The sequence below is a fragment of the Leucoraja erinacea genome, chromosome 5 (assembly GCF_028641065.1).
Source record: "Leucoraja erinacea ecotype New England chromosome 5, Leri_hhj_1, whole genome shotgun sequence".
Classification (NCBI taxonomy): domain Eukaryota; kingdom Metazoa; phylum Chordata; class Chondrichthyes; order Rajiformes; family Rajidae; genus Leucoraja; species Leucoraja erinaceus.
The window spans coordinates 50392000-50415091 of NC_073381.1; the positions used below are offsets into that span (position 1 = coordinate 50392000).

At 47.6% G+C, this 23092-nt stretch overlaps 2 protein-coding genes across 5 annotated transcripts in view; one reads left to right on the forward strand and one right to left on the reverse strand.

Annotated features, from left to right (window-relative positions):
- The window catches only part of pfn4 (profilin family member 4), a 29533-nt gene extending 16784 nt beyond the window's left edge, over nt 1–12749 (reverse strand). For 2 of the 4 annotated variants that reach the window (XM_055635575.1, XM_055635571.1), the window contains exons 1-2: nt 12566–12749; nt 8021–8149 (exon numbers count right to left, since the gene is read on the reverse strand). In XM_055635575.1, coding sequence (XP_055491550.1) covers nt 8021–8149; nt 12566–12622 — 186 coding nt within the window. In that variant the 5' untranslated portion in view covers nt 12623–12749. Of the gene's footprint in view, nt 1–8020; nt 8150–8231; nt 9950–9976; nt 10264–12565 lie in introns of those variants that run through there. The other 2 variants (XM_055635572.1, XM_055635573.1) reach the window with 2 other exon arrangements.
- Nucleotides 11702–23092, forward strand: part of fam228a (family with sequence similarity 228 member A) — a 29513-nt gene continuing 18122 nt past the window's right edge. The window contains exon 1 of the mRNA XM_055635570.1: nt 11702–12096. Coding sequence (XP_055491545.1) covers nt 12022–12096 — 75 coding nt within the window. The 5' untranslated portion in view covers nt 11702–12021. The remainder of the gene's footprint in view (nt 12097–23092) is intronic.

Here is a 23092-nt window from a genome sequence, read left to right on the forward strand (position 1 = left end):
GATGGGGGAGAGAGATGTGGGGGGAGGGGGGATGGGGAGGAGGGAGGGATGGGGAGAGATGTGGGGGGAAAGAGGGGAAAGAGTCGGGAGGGAGAGTGGAGGGGAAGGGGGAGAGAAGTGGAAGAGTGGGGAGGGAGGTGGAGAGGGGTAGCGGGAGTGATGGAAGAGAGACAGAGGGATAGGGGGAAGGGGGGGGGGGGAGAGAGGGAAGGGGGTGGGGTAGACAGGGAAGGGGGGGGGGGGGGAGAGAGATGGAGGGATGGGGTGGGAGGAAGAGGAGGAGAGAGTGGGAGAGAAGTGAAAGAGTGGGAGAGAAGTGAAAGAGTGGGGAGGGAGGAAGGGGTAGAGGGGGTAGTAGGGAGGAGTGGTAGAAGAGGGATGGGGGAGTGGTGAAAGAGGGACAGAGGGGTAGGGGATGGGGGGAGGGGGGGAGAGAGGGGAAGGGAGGGGAAGAGAGAGGGGTGGGGGTGGGAGAGGCGTGGGTAAGGGGATAGAAGTGGAAGAGTGGGGAGGGAGGGGTAGGGGGAGTGGTGAAAGAGGGACAGAGGGGTAGGGGGAAGGGGGGTGGCGGTAGGCGAGGGAAGGGGGGTGGGGGAGAGAGAGATGGGTGGGAGAGGGAGATGGGTGAGGAGAGGGAAACATAGAAATTAAGTGCAGGAGTAGGCCATTCGGACCTTTGAGCCTGCACCACCATTCCAATATGATCATGGCTGATCATCCAACTCAGTATCCTGTACCTGCCTTCTCTCCATACCCCCTGATCCCTTTAGCCCACACGGGCCACATCTAACCCCCTCTTAAATATAGCCAATGAACTGGCCTCAACTACCTTCTGTGGCAGAGAGTTCCAGAGACTCACCACTATCTGTGTGAAAAATGTTTTCCTCATCTCAGTACTAAAGGATTTCACCTTTATCCTTAAACTGTGTCCCGCTTGTCCTGGACTTCCCCAACATCGGGAACAATCTTCTTGCATCAGACAAATGCAATTCAGGACTTTTCTCTTCACAAGCAAAGTCAGAATGACGGTTAGTGAAGAATTCGAACAATCGATGAACGTTCAGATGCTGCGCGCGCCTCCTGCACCAAAAGGGGGGGGGGGGGGAGCGTGTGTCGTCATGCACAAAGATCTTGTAGCGGTGAGCTCCGCTATAAGATCTTTGGTCACACACTAAGCTCGCGCCTCCACAAACAGATGAGCGTCTTCTTGAATGGAGAGCGCGTGGCTGCCTCCACAAACAGTCACACGCACTGTGGACCCGCCCCCACAAAAAATATTGTGTGAGGAAGGGGAGGAGGAGGGAGGAGAGGTGGAGGGGGAGGGGGAGGAGAAGAAGAGGGGGAGGAGAGGATGGGGGAGCGGAGGTGGGGAGGAGGGGTTGGAGCGGGGTGTGCATGAGTCGAGAGAAGAGAGAAGGGCAGAGAGAGAGAGAGAGGCTGGAATCGAAGGGTAACAAAAAAGCTGGATAAACTCAGCGGGTGCAGCGGCATCTATTGACCGAAGGAAAAGGACAACGTTTTTGGCCGAAACCCGGAAGAAGGGTTTCGGCCAAAAACGTTGACCATTCAATTCGCTCCATAGATGCTGCCGCACCCGTTGTGTTTATCCAGCTTTTTTTATGTCGACCATCGACTTTCCAGCATATGTAGTTCTTTCTTAAAGGCAGAGACTGTGCACGGTAGGGGAATGAGGAGGGAGAGGGGGAAGAGTGTGGAGGGAGGGGGAGAGTGGGATGGGTGGGGGAGAGGGGGGGGGGGAGAGAGGGGAAAGAGTGGGGGGGGGGGGGGGGGAGGGAGGGGAGGGAAGAGGGGAGGGAGGGGAGGGGGAGGGAGGGAGGGAGGGAGAGAGGGTAGCAGGAATGGTGGAAGAGGGACAGGGGGGGGAGGTGGTGTGAAGAGGGACAGAGGGGTAGGTGAAGGGGGGGGGGAGAGAGGGGAAGGGAGGGGGGAGACAGGGGTGGAGGAGGGAGAGGGGTGGGGTAAGGGGAGAGAAGTGGGAGAGGGAGGGGAAGGGGGGAGTGGTGGAAGAGGGACAGAGGGGTAAGGGTGCGGGGGAGAGGGAAGGGGGTGGGGTAGAGAGGGAAGGGGGTGGGGGAGAGAGGGATGGGAGAGGGGTGAGGAGAGGGGGGGGGGGAGGAGAAGGAGGAGAGAAGTGGAAGAGTGGGGAGGGAGGGAGGGGTAGCGGGAGTGGTGGAAGAGGGAGTGGTGGAAGAGGGGGGGAGTGGTGGAAGAGGGACAGGGGTAGGGGAAGGGGTGTGACAGGGAAGGGTAGAAAGAGGGGTGAGGGAGGGAGAGGGGTGGGGTAAGAGGAGAGAAGTGGGAGAGTGGGGAGGAAGGGGTAGAGAGACTGGTGGAAGAGGGACAGAGTGGTAGGGGAAGGGGGTGGGGTAGAGAGGGAAGGGGGGTGGGGGAGAGAGAGAGATGGGTGGCAGAGGGAGAGGGGTGAGGAGAGGGACACATAGAAACATAGAAAATAGGTGCAGGAGTAGGCCATTCGGCCCTTCGAGTCTGCACCGCCATTCAATATGATCACGGCTGATCATCCAACTCAGTATCCTGTACCTGCCTTCTCTCCATACCCCCTGATCCCTTTAGCCACAAGGGCCACATCTAACTCCCTCTTAAATATAGCCAATGAACTGGCCTCAACTACCTTCTGTGGCAGAGAGTTCCAGAGACTCACCACTATCTGTGTGAAAAATGTTTTCCTCATCTCAGTACTAAAGGATTTCACCTTTATCCTTAAACTGTGTCCCGCTTGTCCTGGACTTCCCCAACATCGGGAACAATCTTCCTGCATCAGACAAATGCAATTCAGGACTTTTCACTTCACAAGCAAAGTCAGAATGACAGTTAGTGAAGAATTTGAATAATCGCTGAGCGTTCTCTATGGCAACAATGTATTTGAGCATTGGGCATTATGACATCACACGATGGAACGTTCACCAGGGGCTGGGCTCCTGCAAAGGCATATGTAAATGAATCCATTCCGATTGGCCATCTGTGAGCATTGGGCATTGTGACATCACACGATGGAACATTCACCAGGGGGCTGGGGCTGGGGCTGCTTCTATGGGTGAGAAGCCTGTTTATTTTTGAAATATTGTGGTGGGGGGGGGGGGGGTGAAGGATTTGATTAAAAAAGTGTACTTAAACACGACGAAATGTAATGAGGAGCGGATACTTAGAAAGAAAAGCGAAATCTCTACCGAAATGGAAAAGACGTCGGCGATTCTGCGTCCGGTTTCGGAGTTGCGGAGAATCAAAGGAAGAAACGCGGCCGGAAGCCGTACATGCAAATGGATCCATTCCGATTGGACGTCCGCGAGCGTCGGGCATCGCGATTGGACGTCCGCGAGCATCGGGCATTGTGACATCGCACGGCGGGAACGAATCGAAAGGCAGGAAGGGATCCGTACGGCAGGCGGTCGGATGGGGCCAGAGTTTTAAAAGTATACTAGACCAAGTGCAGACCCGTTGGGTCTGCTCCCCCAATGGTGTGATCCCCCAACCCAATATTCCACCATGCACCCGTCTCCTCCAATGGAACTGAAGCCGTTCTCAAAAGTAAGATTCCAGCACTGCCCTGCCTCCCTCAGCAGTGGATTTAAAAAAAAAAATCCAATGGCACCTCCCCTGCCTGCTGCAGCAGTGAAAAGTTCAGTGTTCCTGTCTTGCAACTTTGTTTCGAAGTGTGTTGGAAGCTGACATGTAAACAGAGAAGCCAGTTAATTTTTGAAATACTTGGGGGTGGGTGGGGGGGGGGGGGGGGGGGGGGGGAGAAGGATTTGATTAAAAACTTGCACTTCAACACGACGAAATGTAATGAGGAGCGGATACTTAGAAAGAAAAGCGAAATCTCTACCAAAATGGAAAAGATCTCAGAGATTGAGCGTCTGGATTGGGCGTGGCAATGAATCAAAGGAAGAAATGCAGCCGGCAGCCGTACATGCAAATGGATCCATTCCGATTGGACATCTGCGAGCATCGGCCATTCCGATTGGACATCTGCGAGTATCGGGCACGAATCGAAAGGCAGGAAGGGCGCCGGTCGGCAGTCGGTCGGATTGGGCCAGAGTTTTAAATATATACTAGACCAAGTGCAGACCCATTGGGTCTGCTCCCCCAATGGTGTGATCCCCCAAACCAATATTCCACCATGCACCCGTCTCCTCCAATGGAACTGAAGCCGTTCCCAAAAGTAAGATTCCAGCACTGCCCTGCCTCCGTCAGCAGTGGATTAAAAAAAAAATCCAATGGCACCTCCCCTGCCTGCTGCAGCAGTGAAAAGTTCAGAATGTTCCTGTCTTGCAACTTTGTTTCGAAGTGTGTTGGAAGCTGACATGTAAATGGAGAAGCCTGTTTATTTTTGAAATACTTGGGTGTGGGGGGGGGGGAGAAGGATTTGATTAAAAACGTGTACTTCAACACGACAAAATGAAATGAGGAGCGGATACTTAGAAAGAAAAGCGAAATCTCTACCGAAATGGAAAATATCTCGGAGATTGAGCGTCTGGATTGGGCGTGGCAATGAATCAAAGGAAGAAATGCAGCCGGCAGCCGTACATGCAAATGGATCCATTCCGATTGGACATCTGCGAGCATCGGCCATTCCGATTGGACATCTGCGAGTATCGGGCACGAATCGAAAGGCAGGAAGGGCGCCGGTCGGCAGTCGGTCGGATGGCCCCAGAGTTTTATAGATATACTAGACCAAGTGCAGACCCGTTGGGTCTGCTCCCCCAATGGTGTGATTCCCCCAACCCAATATTCCACCATGCACCCGTCTCCTCCAATGGAACTGAAGCCGTTGCCAAATGTAAGTTTCCAGCACTCCCCTGCCTCCCTCAATTGCACCTCCCCTGCCTGCTGCAGCAGTGAAAAGTTCAGTGTTCCTGTCTTGCAACTTTGTTTCGAAGTGTGTTGGAAGCTGACAGGAAGGAGCAGCGAATCAAAAGGAAGAAAGGCAGCTGGCAGCCGGACGGCAGGCGGCAGCCACAGACTTTTATATATATACTAGACAAAGTGCAGACCCGTTGGGTCTGCTCCCCCAATGGTGTGATTCCCCCAACCCAATATTCCACCATGCACCCGTCTCCTCCAATGGAACTGAAGCCGTTGCCAAATGTAAGTTTCCAGCACTCCCCTGCCTCCCTCAATTGCACCTCCCCTGCCTGCTGCAGCAGTGAAAAGTTCAGTGTTCCTGTCTTGCAACTTTGTATCGAAGTGTGTTGGAAGCTGATAGGAAGGAGCAGCCGTCAACGAATCAAAAGGCAGGAACGGATCCGTACTGCAGGCGGACGGATGGATTTGAGTTTTATATATTAATAGATATATAGAAGATAGATAGATAGATATGTATGATGTTTTGCAGAAGGAGCTCGGTCCTGCTGCAAATGCATGCTCAGGATTGGTTGGGAAATGATGGGATATAATATAATCGATCCAATTTGTGATCCCAGCTACAAAGACAGATGTATACAGCAATTCGTTCTTCCCCCGCACAATTAAAGCATGGAATAATCTCCACCCAACTATAGTTACCCAACCAGATGCAACTAAATTTAAAGTGGCTCTTTCTTCCCAATAGCCCTTTCTGGCTTAAGCCCTCCCTTCACCACCTCCAGTTTAAATTCCATTTGGAATATTTTGGAGGACCAAGAAACCAAGAACCAAGAAGAATGTTGCTAACTATGTTGCATGGTCTTCGTGTCGTTACTCGTGATTGGTCAAGCAGAGGGGCCTTGCCTAAATTGTTTACTTTACCTGGTAGAATGTTTCTTTGCTTAATGGAACTGTTTCCCACTAAGCGCTTTCTATCGAAACTATGTTATGAAATGTTTTATGATTGGGTTAGGGAACTGTCAATTAATATATTTTGTAACCCTTATTGATGTTTGGCTTGTAGGGTTTCCCCCCCCCCCCCCCCCCCCCCCCCCCCCCCCCCCCCATGTATTTTGCGCCGTCATTAGAAAGGGTCCGTGAAGGTATAAAAGAGAGGAGAGCACATTGGCGTGTGCCGATCTTCTGGGATAATGCATGGGAGTGCGCTGATCTTCTGGAGTTGTTCTATTTGCACGAGGCTGAAGGGCTAGAACGAGTAGAGACTAGGATCGGACTTGCAGTGTTGGACTAGGTATTGTATTGGTGTTGGATGATAAAGAAAGTTGATTACCAGTACTTCGTATTCGGTGTTTGACTGAACTAGACTGGGGGGGTAAGATTAGAACCGGAATTACATTGAGGGCTCGTCCGGGATCTCAACGGAGTGCCAAACATAAATTTGCGGTCAAGGAATTGAGTCGTGTTGGATTGCGAGTGGAGAAATTGGCGCCACGGTGCGACTTTCGCATCGGTTTTTTCCCCGCTCTGCTGATCTGAGACAAATCGATCATTCGTGTGACTAGGTGGTAAGATTAGAACCGGAATTACACAATAATAGTTCAGAGATCAGATATCCTATGATGAATGACTTCCCTCTCAATACTCCAAATCTTGTCCACTATCTAAAAGACACAAATCATGAATGCAATGCAATATCCCCCAGTTGCCTGGATGAATGCCGCTCTAATAGCACTGAAGAGCAAAGATCCTATAGCAGAGGATCTTTGCTGAAGAGGCTCAACACCAACCAGAACAAAGCAGCCTTTAAGAGGGAACTGCAGATGCTGGAGAATCGAAGAAGTTTACACAAAAAAGCTGGAGAAAACTCAGCGGGGTGCAGCAGCATCTATGGAGCGAAGGAAATAGGCAACGTTTCGGGCCGAAACCCTTCTTCAGACTGATCGGGGGCGGGGGTGGGTGGGGACAAGAAAGGGAAAAGGAGGAGTAGCCAGAAGGCTGGGGGATGGGAGGAGACAGCAGGGGGGCTGAGGAAGGGGAGGAGACAGCAAGGACTAACAAAATTGGGAGAATTCGATGTTCATGCCCCCGGGGTGCAGACTCCCCAAACGGAATATGAGGTGCTGTTCCTCCAATTTCCGGTGCTGCTCGCTGTGGCCATGGAGGAGACCCAGGACAGAGAGGTCGGAGGCGGAGTGGGAGGGGGAGGGGGAGTTGAAGTGCTGAGCCACCGGGAGGTCAGCTTGGTTATTGCGGACCGAGCGGAGGTGTTCGGCGAAACGATCGCCCAACCTCCGCTTGGTCTCACCGATATAGATCTGCTGACATCTAGAGCAGCGGACGCAATAGATGAGGTTGGAAGAGATGCAGGTAAACCTCTGTCGTACCTGGAACGATTGCTTGGGTCCTTGAACGGAGTCGAGGGGGGAGGTAAAGGGACAAGTGTTGCATCTCTTGCGGTTGCAAGGGAAAGTGCCCGGGGAGGGGGTGGACCGAGAGGGAAGGGAAGAATTGACAAGGGAGTTATGGAGGGAGCGGTCTTTGCGGAAGGCAGATATGGGGGGAGATGGGAAGATGTGGCGAGTAGTGGGGTCACGTTGGAGGTGGCGAAACTGACGGAGGATTACTTTTTGTATGTGACGGCTGGTGGGGTGAAAGGTGAGGACTAGGGGGGACTCGGCCCTTGTTGCGAGTGCGGGGATGGGGAGAGAGAGCAGTGTTGCGGGGTATGGAAGAGACCCTGGTGCGAGCCTCATTTATGGTGGAGGAGGGGAACCCCCGTTCAAAGCAGCCTACTTGAGTGGTGACTCATCCTTCACCTTAAACATTCATTCTATCCATCACCATGGCCGCAGTATGTGCAACTTGCAAATAACTGCAGTTAACCAAGGCTACTCAGACAGCAACTTTGAAGAAATAATTATTAATGCTTCAAATCATTGACCTCTGCATATTAAATGACCCAGTATCCATTTGCACTACAAAATAAGGAATTTTACCAAGTGCCACCACACCAGCAATTTTCCTTTTTTCATGGGTATTACAAAGAATCCCACCCATTCTAACCTGGGGTGGAATTGTGAGATGTTTTCTTTAGATCATTATAAACAAACATTCTCATCTGTTATACAAGGTGTTGAACTCATCACCAAATCTATAAAGAATTCAAGATTCTTACTTTGAATCCTCTGGAGGCTAACATCATAGAGTGATTTTGCACATCTATGATTGCACAGTCCTGAACGTGATTTGTTGCAATCAGGGCTTGAGTCAACAAATCCTGGTACTCGCCCAATTTCAATTTCTCCTGATAAAATAAAGGAAACAACATTGTATCATAATTCAAAACATCAAAACCAAAGACAATGTTTTATTTTAATTTATGTTACCTTAATTGCTAGATTTGTGTTGTTGAGCATCATTACCTCCAGCATTTACAGGGATTGGTCTTTTAGTACCATTCATTTCCACAAAATAATCTTGTAATTGACAACATTGATAAAGGATACAAATCATTCCAATAAAGCAAATCCCTGTATCCAACCCACACTATTACCACTCAACTACAGCATACACCTACTGTCTTACAGAGATCTGGGTTCAATCCTGACTACGGGGGCTTGTCTGTACAGAGTTTGTACGTTCTCCATGTGACTTGTGTGGGTTTTCTCCGAGATCTTCGGTTCCTCCCACACTCCAAAGACATACAGGTTGGTAGGTTAATTGGCTTGGTATAAATGTAAAATTGTCCTTAGTGTGTGTAGGGTAGTGTTAATGTGCAGGGATCTCTGGTCGGTATGGACTCGGTGGGCTGAAGGGCCTGTTTCCATGCTGTATCTCTAAACTAATCTGAACTAAACACCGGTAATGAATCCACTATTGATAAGTCCTCCACCACCAACATTCAGAAGTTCACGACTGGTCAGAAGCCGAAATGGGGGCAGACTTAACAATACCATGGTATTGCAAGCAAGTTAGAACCACTTTACAAAGATTATTTTTTCCCACTGCAGGGAAAAAAACATGAAGACAATGAAACTTGGTAAAGTTAATGGCGATGCAGATGACTCTAAAGTAGGTGGTATGATAGACAGTGAAGATGATTCAGTGAAGATGTGAGGCAGAATGGGCAGTGAGATGTACTGGTCAGAAAGTCAGGACACTGCTACTGGCCAACAGATCGGTACAAAATGGCTGGTCGAAGAGCAACGGCATCTGTGATTTGAATCTGAGCCAATTTATAAAATACAAACTGCAGCCAAGCAGCATATGTGGAGGGAAATGGCCAGACAACATTTTGGGTTGGGACCCATTTAAAGGCTGATGGGAGTAGAGGGAGAATGCTGGTATACAGCGGTGAGCTGAAGGGTTGTGTCAAGGGCTAGAAGTGATAGATGGAGAAACAAGGAACTGCAGATGCTGGTTTCAGGTTGCAACTCTTGTTCAGGCAGATTGTCATGGTGGAGTGGGGAAGAAAGCTAAACAAGGAGATGGGACAGGGAATATTTCTGGAGAACATACACAAAGTGCTGCAGTAACTTAGGGTGAGGAAGGGATGATTGGTTGATGTCAGATGGGGGAAGATGGGAGGGGATAGCAGTACCAATAAATGCCTGTAACTGTGGGAACGAGTCTGGGTGACAACATAATTGAGGGTTGTTTTGGAGGTAGTCTGGTTGATGGTCGAAAAGTAAATTCGAATAAAAGAGGGTTTCGGAACTTTGGGGTTATAGCACGGAAGAGATCACGGTGTTACAGGCAGAATACGTTCATGTTGTTCGGATTAAAACCCTAAGTGTTTCGCCCTGTCCATGATCTCCAGACATGCTGCCTGGTCCGCTAAGTAACTCCAGCACGGTGTTATTTTACGTTCAAGTCGTAGCCTGGAGCCCTGCTTCAAGAAGGCGACCAACACTGAACAGTAGACCGACACAAAAATCTGGAATAACTCAGCGGGCCAGTCAGCAACTCCGGAGAAAATGGTATAGGTGACATTTCGGGTCGAGGCCCCTCTTCAGACTTCCAGAGATGCTGCCTGACCCGCTGAGTTACTCCAGCTTTTTGTGTCTGTCTTCGGTTTAAACCAGCATCTGCAGTTTCTCCCTAAACATTGACACTGAACGGTCACGGTTACCATTCCGTAACTGTGGTCGAAGTCAGCTCAGGGCAGCATTCCTGCTATCTCCGGCCCGCACGCCCCAGCCCGAGTCTCGCAGGTGAAGAGGTCGGCATGCGGAGAGCAGCGAGAGAAGGATACAGCAAATGAGAGGCAATTCCTTCGCAACAGAAAGGCGGCTGACGGTGGCTCCTCTTGTATCTGTGGCAACGGCGCCTCGCCTCTGGAAGGTGATGTCCCGCCTCCCGCACACTCCAATTGGGCTGAACAGCAACAATAAACAGACATGGGCGTGTAAAGAAGGCAGATGCTGGTTAAAACCGAAGATATAGACACAAAATGCTGGAGTAACTCTGCGGGTCAAACCACATCTCTGGAGAAAAGGGAATAGTAGGTATGTTACAAAACGTACCTGAATCGTGGCTGAGCATCTGCCCCTCCCCTTGTGTGTGATTTTGGAGCTGTTTGGAGGGGGCGGGTTTAAAACCCGATTTTTACTAGGCTGTTCCAATCGCAGATGTTCAGCCTAGTAAATCATTAACGGAGAATCGCTGCAAGACCCGGTCCCAAAAGCTATTATTAGTTTTATAGGCCTCGAAGAGTAGATACAATAAATTTAAAAGCTCTCGTTCATTCCGCAAGCACTGGCAGCCCCAGGGTTTTATAAAGCAAACAATTAAAGGTATGTACCTTATTTTTGCATTAAATGGGGCATGTATATAACCCTATAATTATAATTTTCTATAGCGAGTAGCTCATTTTGGGCTTTTTATATCCCCCAGTATTTTTCTCGGCATTTGAGGGCACTAATCCAGCGCTATGTCAACGTTCTAAACCAGCGCGTTCCACATGAACCCACTAGAAAACCGATTTAAATGGGCATTTATTTACAGCAATTGAATACTAAATTCCTTCCATTTGGCCTATAAATTAATGTAAATTAGATATAAAAATCATGTTATATTGTGAATTATTTGTGAATAATCTTTGGACACTTAGGCTATTTAAAAATGTTAATCTTTCCTTAAGAAATGTGCTTTTGACTATCCAAGATCACAGCTTTTTTGTAATGCCCATTGAAAATCAATAGGGAACAAGATGCTAATTTCCGAGTATGAAAATGGTCATAACTTTTTTAATACTTGAGATATGAAAGTGAATTTGGTGTCAAATTAAACTTATTGTTATGCTTTATCTGATGGGATAAATTGCAGACTTGATTTTTTAAATCTCAAAATTTTGTAACATTGCTAGGAATAGGTGACGTTTCGGGTCGAGACCTTTCTTCAGACTGAGAGTCAGGGGAGAGGGAAACGAGTGATCTAGAGAGATATTGAACAAATGAATGAAAGATATGGAAAACAGTAACGATGATCAAGGAAGCGGTCCATTGTTAGCAGTGGAGTAGGTGATAATGAGTATACAGACAATGAAACTCAACAGGACGACAGTGAAACTAGTACAACGACGGAGAGAGAAACAGACATCGATCGGATCAGCATAGACATAAAATGCTGGAGTAACTCAGCGGGACAGGCAGCATCTCTGGAGAAAAGGAATGGGTGACGGTTCGGGTCGAGACCCTTCTTCAGACTCATGTCAGATGCTGCCTGTCCCGCCGAGTTACTCCGGCATTTTGTGTCTGTTCGCTGTAAACCGGCATTTGTAGTTGCTTCCCGCACAAACAGTCATCGGCACTTCTTTTAACGTTGATTGGCCAGGATAACTAGCAATCATAATAGCTTGGCCGGTATGGCCGCGTCGCCATAGAAACGCTATTTGCTATGTTTATCGGCACACTTAAGGCGGAAGAATCCAGTTGATATTTATAAACACAGCAAAGCAGCGCCGGCGAAACACGCTGCGGGTGTTGCTATTGAAGCGGGTGGGGAGGTCGGACGTTGGTTGTGAGCGGCGCAGAGCGAGCGCTGCCGTGATCCTCCCTCTCTCTCTCCCCGCCTGCAGCCGAGTGAAGGAGCGAGCGGACAGTGCGGGGAGCGGTTGGTTGGCGGTTGGTTGGCAGTTGGCGGTTGGCCGGCCCTACTCCTCGCGCGCCGCCGACCATGAGCTGCAGGAAGCGCAGCGCGGGCCACATCACCGTCCACAGGCGGCTGCAGACAGATGGCTACCCCGGAGCTGTGAGTGCGGCGCGGCGCGCCGGGGTTTAACTCCTCAACTAATAATAACCAACGGTCCACACTGCGCACACTGCCCCAAGTCAACTTTCATCTCGAATTTATTTTTAATCAAATAACGTGGTTTGTTCAGATTACCCGCCCTTAAAAGAGCCTATAATAATATCCATCGGACCACCATAACTAATTTTCCACAATAAAAGCCCCGTTGAGTTTCGCGTTATATTTTGTAGTAGAGAACATCGCGGGGAAGGAGAGGCGTCGCTAATGGAGTATTAGCCTACATAACTAATTGATTTCGACATTTATTGTGTAGGTTTAATGAAAACCGTAGACGCAAAAAGCTGGAGTAACTTCCCGGAGCGCGGAGATGTCCATCCCATGTGGACGTTTCTCTGAACCCTCTCCCCTCTCCCCTCGCCCCTCCAGGGTCCCCGCCGGCATCAGACTGCCCACTGCTGCGGGTACCTACCGGCAGGGAGCTCTCCAGCAGCCGAGTTAGGGACTTCAAGCTGGGGGATCCAGGCATTGTCCGGGAGAAGGCGGGACACGATCCGTGCACTTCACTTGACTACTTTTGCCGGAGAGCGTGGCTTGCGTTGGACTGACTTATTTTGCAGTGCATTTATTTTAAATACGGAATATAACATTCGGTCCAGAATATTTGTTTGTGATGTAGCAATAATAAATAGTTCCAATGTCAGGGCAACGGCAACGGCAACCTCAACATTGCAAAAGTCGTTTCGTCAGATTAAACCTTCAATTGTTTAGGGGATAATTACACTGCAGTTACAGTGCGGGTGTAAGTGTTTGGCACCGACTCGTGTTTTAGATGGTATAAACCCTGAATCATTATAAGGGTGGGTGGGTATCTCACAACTCAATTCCGAAGAAAGGCTGAGCTTATACTTATATCTTGAACACTTATACTTATATCTTGTTGATTCTCTGCGTTAAATTTGTTGACCACCTACGTTAAACAAAAAACATCCAAAGCTCTGGTTTTAAAATAATGGGATTGGAACAACATTGGATTAAAGCATTGTACAATGTTTTATTATGTCCCTGTTTATAAAACTTAAAATTCTGATGGAGTTTTCAACATATTCGCAATTGTATCAACTATTGTTTTTTTTTGTGTGTGATTTGACCAAAAATAAATGTCGTCTTATTTCCTCGAACGTCTGCACTTCACTTGACTAGTTTTGCTGGAGAGCGTGGCTTGCGTTTCTGAACCCCTTCCGTACCCCGCCTTACTATGTTTTTGAAATACGGAGACTTGAAATTCGCTGCCTATACTTCAGTAACGTATTCCGATTTTTCCGTAGAATTCTAATGAATGTTGCCGTCTGATCCATAATTTACCTGCATCCTCTTAAACAAGCAGCCTCCTGCTTCATTGCTGTGCTGAGCAAAGTCGCAGATTCTATGCAAAATTGTGACAAGAGAGACCCCGAACTTCAAGATTTGGATATTGTGTCAACAAAATCTCCAACCGTTGCATTTACCTCTTGAAGGAGGAACAGGCAGATAGGAGACGGAAGGCAAACACCTACTTTAAAAACCTCAAGCTTTACCAATATCAGTTTGATCGGCTACGGATGTTATTGCTAGGCTTGTATTTTAAACTAAATTGATATGCTGGCATCTGTTTCTTATCATCATCATCCGCGGTCACTCGAAACGAGTATGACTGTCCTCTCCATAGGGACGTCTTCTTGTGAGTTTGCAGATGTCTGTAGAGGTCGATCCGCGATCCACACACCTTGGTGCAACGTGGGCAGCGGAGACTGTTGGTAGTCGTCGAGCCCCCTTCTCTCTCTCCTTATGGTGCTGTCACTTTGTCTCTGCGACACGGCGTAGTTCCATTTCGTGACGTGGTGCAACTCCTTCCTGCATGGATTTCCTCCAGGAGCGCCTTTCCAGTGCAATGTGCCCCCAGTGCTTGATGTGATGTGGAATTCCTTCAAACTGTTCTTGATGTTGTCCTTGAAGCGTATCTTTGGCCCGCTGGGGGCTCGCCGACCTTCCTTCAATTGAGAGTATAGTATGTGTTTTGGGAGACGTGTGTTGGACAAAGGATGACATGGCCAATCCATCAAAGTTGGTGCTGCATTATTGTGGTGGTGATGCTGGTCATGTTGGCTTCCTCCAAAACGCTGATGTTGGTCCCAGCTGATCCTCAGAATCTTTCGTAAGGATCTTTGATGGTATTGTTCCAGGGCTCTCAGGTGCCTGCTGTAGTTGGTCCATGACAACTCCATACAACAGGGTGGTGAGGACAACGGCTCTGTAGACCTGCAGTTTTGTTTGGGCTTTAGGTCTTGGTCTTCAAAGACTCTTTTCTTAAGTCTGGCGTAGGTTCTGCTGGCAAAACTCAGGTGATGGTTGACCTCAGAGTCAGCTTTTGAGGAAAGAATGCCGCCAAAGTAGGGGAAGTGGTCAACGTTTTCAAGAGTGGTGTCGTCCACTTTTATAATGGGCTGGGTAGATGGCTGGTTGGGTGGAAGTAGATGTGTAGGACTAGGCCCATGGCTCTGTATGCCTTGGCAAAGGCATTCACGATGCCCTGGAGGTCTTCTGCAGTGTGATGCAATGGTGCAGCCGTTCGCGTACTGAAGCTCCATGATGGCGGTGTTACTGACTTTGCTCTTGGCCTTCAACCTATTAAGGTTGAAGAGCCACCGTCAGTCCTGTAGAAGATTGGGGTCCCCTGTGGCAGCTCTTCACCAATGAGGTAAAGTAATGCCCCTATCCCACTTAGGAAACCTGAACGGAAACCTCTGGAGACTTTGCGCCCCAACCAAGGTTTCTGTGCGGTTCCCGGAGGTTGAAGGTGGTTGCCGGAGGTTGCAGGTAGTGGAAGCAGGTAGGGAGACTGATAAAAACCTCCGGGAACCGCACGGAAACCTTGGGTGGGGCGCAAAGTCTCCAGAGGTTTCCGTTCAGGTTTCCCAAGTGGGACAGGGGCATAAGGCAGCAATGAAGACGACAAACAGGGTGGGTGCAATGATGCATCCCTGTTTGACCCCCGTTTCCACAGTGAAGGGCTCGGACTCAGAGCCGCAGTTGCTGAGCACTGTGACTGACATACCATCTTGTAGAAGCTTCAATATGTCATGACAACCATGCCTTGATAGTATGCTCCAAAGAGCCTGGTGGTCTACCGAGTCAAAGAGAGTGGTGAATCTCTGGAACTCTCTGCCACAGAATGTAGTTGAGGCCAGTTCATTGGCTATATTTAAGAGGGAGTTAGATGTGGCTCTTGTGGCTGAAGGGATCAAGGGGTATGGAGAGAAGGCAGGTACAGGATACTGAGTTGGATGATCAGCGATGATCATATTATCGGTACAGGCTCGAAGGGCCGAATGGCCTACACCTGCACCTATTTTCTATGTTTTTAAAAGCCTTTGTCAGGTCTATGACGGCCATGTGCAAAGGCTGCCTTTGTTTGTGGCATTTTTCTTGGAATTGTCGTGCTGTGAATATCATGTCTGCTGTAGCTCAGGATGGGCGGAAGCCATACTGTGATTCTAGGAATACTTCCGCAGACAGTGGTAGAAATCGAGGCCACGAGCTAGGACTTTGCCTGTTGTTGACAGGAGCGAGATGCCCCTGTAGTTTCCACATTCAGCCTTGTCCCTCGTCTTGAAAATGGTCACTATTAGAGCATCCCTGAGTTCTGAGGGAAGCTCTTCTTTTTTCCAGACCTTGAGGAGTAGGGTGTGGATGTGGTACAGGAGCTCTGGTCCACCTTCCTTTAAGATAGCTGGGATCCCATCTGGACCAGTGGCCTTGTTGTTCTTAAGGCTCTTGATGGCATCTTGAACCTCTGTCTTAGTGGGAGGTTCTTCCATGTCTTCTCTGATGGGACTCTGGGGAATTTGGTGGGTAATGATATGCTTTACTAATATTAGTTTGATCGGCTACGGATGTTATTGCTATGCTTGTATTTTAAACTAAATTGTTACGCTGGCATCTGATTTCTTATAACTACATTGTTTCAATGCAAAACGTTTGAAAATTCAGGTTATATAAATCTAGCCATTTTGGCTGTTAAAATATTCTATTAACTTTGTCTATTACAGTCGATTTATAAATTGTATTTCTAAATACTCAACAACTTTATCTCAAAATGAGAGTTCCTGAGAATTTATATGAAAGTATATAACCCACATGATTGTATTTATTTTTGTGTGTGTGCAGAGAGAATTTTTTTTTGCTTGCTGATTTGGCAGAAATCAGTGTTTGTTGGAAGGGGTAAGTGCTTGCCTTCTGTCTCCTATCTGTCTATTCCTCCCTCAAGAGGGGAATGTTATGTTAGATGATGGAGATTTTACTTCGGAGTCACGTGAGGGACTCCATGAAAGAAACCCGCTTACGACGCATGCGTGTCATATCGCATACACGCATTGAAGGAGTCAGAAGTGGGAGACGACGTCTCCCTAGAGAGAAAGGCAAAGAAGCAGGTAAGAGACTGCAAAATTTTTCCACTTACCTTGCAGGTAGGAAATACAAGAAGCTGCAGGAGCTGGAGGGAGACTGTAGAAATGTTGCAGCCAGAACCAGCCAGCAGCAGCCGTTAGCGCGAACCCTCTGGAGGGGATTCCCAAACGGCTATTTTTAGCACAGAACAGCTGTGCCCGACGTTGCTCCCCGCACCGGCAAGACACTGCTGCCGGGCGGGAAACTAAGCTACACGGCCCGGGGAGTTTCTAGACCAAGTCGGGTCTATTTTTAGACGCAGTCGTTCGGCGCTCCGCAGCTGATTAAAGCAGCTGCACCACCCGGGGAGAGAGAGAGAGCTGACATCGGGAACAGCAGCCCATGGACCTGTGCTACGGGGTCCGTGGGGCTGCGGGAGGAAGGACGTTCCTCCGAAAACGGCAGGCTGAAAACCAGTACAGGTAAGAACAAATTTCCCTTACCTTTTTTGGTGCTTTTTCCAGAGTGCTTGCTGTATTTCTGAAGAGACTGGTGTGTTGCTGAACAGCAGGGAGCCACCTAAGGAAGGCAGGCCACAGCCACAGGTCGTTACTGGTGGGATGCTGAACAGCAGGGAGCCAGCTACTGATGTCAGTATAGAGCTGAAGGGCTGTTGTTTAATGACCAGCAGCAGCCAGCTATAAATGTCGGCACCAGCATCTCCCAGATGGGAGCGAGTGCCAAACTTCACCCTAAATGGGTAGAGGTGCCCGTGAGGACCAGGACCATGGGGAACGGTCCAGTGCCCGTAGGCATGAGGACGGGCTGTGGGATATACCGCGTGCGACTAGTGCCCGAGAGCACCAAGGTCGGCAGGAGCGGTCCCATATATTAAGCACCCGCGACGACGAGTGCCCGAGAGCATGTAAGTCGGCTGGAGCGGTTTGCTGGAGTAAAATTCTCCATATTGGCAGGCTCCGGGATTGGAGGTAGCCACAGTGGGCAAATAATAATATAAGTCCCACAGCAGTTCCCATATGGGCTGCATGAAATGTCGGACGCCTCTTAGGAGGGTATGGAAGGTCTGACGGGGTAAAGCCTGAGCAGGTGATGGAGCCACTGTCCCCTATTGAAGGGGGGGAAAACAACCTGCCGAACATGATGAGCAGTACTGCCAGCAGAACTCACGGAGAATGATTGCGAGAGGATGGCTGTGAGTATTGAAGGACTGTGTGTCCACCCATCAACTTCAAGCTAATATTTTGCTGAAGTATTGGCAAGGCTTCTATACCCCGGAATATTGTGGTGCTCTTAATGTAGCCATTGTCACAAGTGCATTTGCAGACATGTTGGGAAGGCCGTTAGGAGTTGGGAAAATCCGTAATACTCTGAAAGGTCTCATGGCGGGCATAACAGCTTTGGCCCGCATGTTAAATAAGGTGTACAATATTAGTGACCACAAGGATGCCATTAGCACTATTTTTTTGGAATGTGCAGTTTGAAGGGCCATTAAGCCAGCTCTAGACCCTAGTTCGCTATAGTATGTAAGCAAAGGGCTATACACCCCGTTATTTGGGGGGGGAGACCTGTCTAAACAGGTAAAGAATTGGCGAGGAGGCTTCACTTTGGGGCTGATTAAAGCATCCAAAGGTTATCTGGGGAAGACATTAACCTCATGTGCATCCTAAGAGAGGTAGTGTTTTTGTATTATACTACAAAGAATTGGGCAGAGGTACCCAGCAGCAGCGTCCTGTTTAGGGTTTGGGCCGGGACGACCGCTGTGGAAGATGCATAAGTAACATTAACCATTAGGCTCTCCACAACAGAAAAATAACTTGGTTACCACCAATACCATGGAGGTAGGTGAATTTGGGGCTCCAGCATTAATAGGGAGCACGGGAGTTGGAGGGATATTGCAACTTCATGTTGAAGCGTGGTGTAATATATCTATGGACAGATATATCCTTAGCAGTTTTAAGGGATATCTGATAGAGTTTCTACACAAACAAAACCCTCCAGTACAACATATACCGGACAGATACATGCTGGTAATGGAATAAACCAAACCTGAACAACAGGATTTGTCTAAAATATCTTTATTAGAAATAAGAAAGATGGGGGTTGCCGTATTATTATGGATTATCAATACTTCACAATGTTGTGCAATATATTCATTTTAAAAATGGATATTTTTAGCAGTGCTAAAGACTTAGTGTTCAGCAGGCTACTGTATGGCAAGTATTAATCTTTAAGATCCTTGCTACTCAATATCCAACAGGGGGAAATATTGTAAACCAGCGTTGGGACTGCTGCAATACCAAAATCATAGAGTAATGGTATAGTTGGATGATATCCTTATTGTGGGAATAACTTATGAATCGGCATGTTAGCCAGTGGTTGCCACTAAACAATTGTTTGAACAGCTGGGATTCATTATCCATCCACTTAAGTCAAAATTGACACCATTAACACATTTAATATGTTAATGACTTTACTAATATGGAAAGCCACAGAGTTTTATGGGTGCATATATTATAGAGGTCATTTGTTTTGGCCAATGGGGAACATGATAGAAGCTATAAAAGAATTACAATGTGGGGAACACAATGTTAAGTATTGCTCCAAACCCAATAGTTATTCACAACCCGTCTGTGCTATTACAAACAGACGCCAGTGCAATTGGTTATGGTACAATTGATACCATCTCGAGCTATGGGGGAGATGGAATATATAAGAAGCTAACCTACATAACACTAAGGGTTAGAAATGTTAAGTGCATTTCATGGGCAAAAAGCTTATTGCTCAGGAATGAAACTGCAGCATGCTAGATGGTAGATAGATAATACCTCGGTGATGGCATATTTAAGTCATATGGGTGGAAAGATATCACCAGCTTGTGATGAATTGGCAAATTAAAGTTGGGAATGGTGTGTCCAAAGGAATATTTGGTTATGGGCTACATATCTACCAGGGATACTAAATCAGTGGCAGACACCAGGCCATGAAAAATTATTGGAAGTACTAAATGGATGTTGGATAGATGGTATTTGCTAAAATCAGTAAAGTAGGTAAGGCCGGATATTAGAATTGCATCCGGGGTTAAATCACCAGTTACCGAGGTATGTATCATTGATACCAGATCCTGAGGCAGAAGCTACAGATGCTGTTTTTTCACTGCACTACGGGAGGGGTTTCCATTTATGTATTACCTCCTTGTCTAGTTATAAATTTGGGGTACGAAGGGACATTCAACAGGAATCGGCATTGGGGATGACTTAGTACCTGATTGGCTTACCCAACTATGGTTTTCCCGGGGTACAGGACATGGTGCTGGAACTATGTATAACGATAGCCGTAGTCCTAAGTTGCTGGAGCATCCAGTAACTGAGGATAGCTATCCATGTCATAGTAAATATTGATTTAGTAGGTTGTAGACTCTATAACACCGCTATGGGACATGGGGCTATCGATAGAACTGTGGACATGATCACAGCAGCACGAAGAAGGTCTACTCTATAACAGTATTTAGGTCCTATTAAAATGGACTAATTACTGCCATGATAACTTTCTGGACCACAGAAATAAGGATGTTCCGGGGGTGCTACAGTTGCTTACCAGCCTGCAATATCGAGGACTGTGTTTCAGCACTGTGAATAATGCCGAAATTGCATTGTCTAGTTATTAATGGCAAGAAACAGTAACATAACTATATTTGGAATGTAAGTGTGGCTAAGGAATTGGTCGCCGGCTACAGCGTTAAATCTGGATAACTAACTAGAAATGGTATGCTGATAGCGCTAGTCATAGTGTATAAGCTCCAGTTATTGCTAGAAGTAAGATGGATGGCTTCACTATTGCGGCACGAAGATTGAGGTTTGTGATCCAGGACCGTATTATTAAACAAAATAGGCCAGGATTAGCGGGGCAGGTCATAGAATTGATGGCCTACCCGGAGGACAATGCCTCTGTATAGTAAAGTACGGTTTTGTTATACAGTAAGAAAAAAGGCTATCAGAGGCAAGGAATTGGCGTTTAATCAGCTTTAAGATACTGTACCATAGAGTGTAACGCATATCCCATATTTCTGCCACCGCGAAATGGTCTGATAGGCGGGAGTGGACAATAACATATTTAATTTTCACCCCACCAGGGCTGCAGCTACATCTGCAGCAAAACGCCTTGATGTATCCATGGACCAAATCATCAGGATTGCAGGATGGTTGTTGGAGAATACGTTTCAAAAATGTTAACAAACCAGTTAGCAGTATGAGAACGTGTTTTCGGGGACCAATTTTAAGTTCTGTATGATAATTTATCCCTGAAGAATACAGGGTTATGATTTCAATTAATTCGATATTATTTATCATTTCCATTAAATAATTGGTATGAATGCTTTGAATATAATTAACAATTTCTCTCTAACTACCAAGGCAGTTGTGAAGCATGGACTCGTTTCCACGGCATGAGGTCACAGAGCTTTGAAATCTTTCATGGAGTCCCTCACGTGACTCCGAAGTAAAATAGTAAGATTAAACGAGAACTTACCAGTTTGAAGTTTGATCTGTATTTTATGAGGAGGAACGTTGAGGGAATACATGCCCTCCGCTCCCACCCTCATAGGGTCAAATCTTGAGCTGGTATCTCTTTGATAATCTTGCTATTTTAGGTCAATATAGGGTATCTGTGACCTCACACCGCTGCTTTGAAGGATGACACGCATGCGTCGTAAGCGGGTTTCTTTCATGTATTCCCTCAACGTTCCTCCTCATAAAATACAGATCAAACTTCAAACTGGTAAGTTCTCGTTTAATCTTACTATTTTGTTGCATGGAGCTACATCTGGATTGAAAGGAAGCCAAGAAATGCCTTGAGGTGCATGTACACCCCAGCTTTGGCGCCAATGGTTAACTTGCTTATATTGAATTAGATGTGTAATTCAACATCTAGTCTAATTCCAAAGTGTTTATGCTTATACATTCAAGGTTTCAAGATATTAATGCCATATGCTAACAAATGTATGCCTTTGATTTCTCTCCGCAACTGCACTAACTCAAAAGCAGGTTCACTTCATCCTTTAACACACAGTGTTTGAACATAATTATATTCTTCCTTTCATATCAATGATTGCAAACTATAATCTTGTAGACCATTTCTCACCTCCATAATTTCTCATTCACATGGACCCCTCCTACTTGCAGCATGAGAGCACATTGTGATTATCATCACTGGAAGCTCCTGGGAAAAGAGGCTGTCTGTGAGAAGTTGCGGTTACCGTTGGCAACATCTCATTGATTTAATTGATTTGATTTAATTTATTGTCACTGTCTTCAATGAAGAGACAACAAAATTCTTTTTCCCTTACAGTCATACCAAAAATAAATAAATAAATAAATAAAATTTGAATAAACACAGAACACAGTAGTCCACTACACAAACATCCCCACAGCAGCACCAAAGTTGCCCACTTTGAGGGAAGGAACCAAAGTCCAGTCAACTACCTCGCCGATGTTTCGCAATTTTCACCCGTGGTCTCCTCCCGAGCACCCCGAAGTCACCACTACGGGCGGCCCGATGTTCAGGCCCTCTCGCAGGGAACCTCTCGTCGGCCACCTTCCACCGGAGTGCGCTGCTCCGCATTGGGCGGAGATTTGCACTGGTGACCCCCGGCAAAGGGTCCCAGGACTCGGCGATGTTAAAGTCGGCGCCGCCCGCGTTGGTAGTTCCGCACCCACAGCTCCGCGATGTTGGAGCAGCGGCCCAGCACTCCGGAGCAAGCGGCAATCCCAGGAAGGACTCGCCCGCTCCGCAATGTTTCCAGCACTTCGCAGCCGCTGCTGAAGCTCTGGTCCAGTCCCGGCAAGGTAGAGGGGGACACGACTTGGATAATAGCCGCATCCTCGCTAGGAAGCGACTGAAGGACAGTTTCCACCTTACCCTACCCGCTTTCCCCCACATAAAATACGAAAAAAAACAAAAAAAACACACTCTAAACATAACAAAATAAAAAAAGACAGCCAGACCATGGGCAGAGGCAGCTAGCAACAACGCCACCTGATGTCCAGCTGTCAATGTGGTCAATGTTGGCACTCGGCAGCATGAGAGCTCGGCCATCGGGATTGGTGCACTATGAGTGGAATTGTGACATAATCATTGGAAAGTCCTGGAACAAGGCTGTGGGAGAACCTTTTTTTTGCCTTTTTTAATTTGAATCGTCAATAACGTAAAATATAGGATGAAATCTTAAGTGAACCTGATTACTGCGTGGAGTGGAAAAATGTGTGACAGAATATGTAAAAAATCTAAGCGCTGCCACATAGCGTTTTGACGAAAGGTAGAAAAACACATACTCACATACAGACACATACAGGATGAGACTTTTAATGATATACTAGACTAGGTGCAGATCTGTTTCCCCAACGGCATTTGTGTGTGTGTGGGGGGGGGGGGGGGCTGCGGCATCACACTCACATTAACCACCCCCCCAAACACACAGGTGGGGGGAAGGGGAGTGAGAAGAGGGGCGAGGAGGAGGAGGAAACGGGACAGATTTTGTAGGGAAAGGATAGCGGGGTAG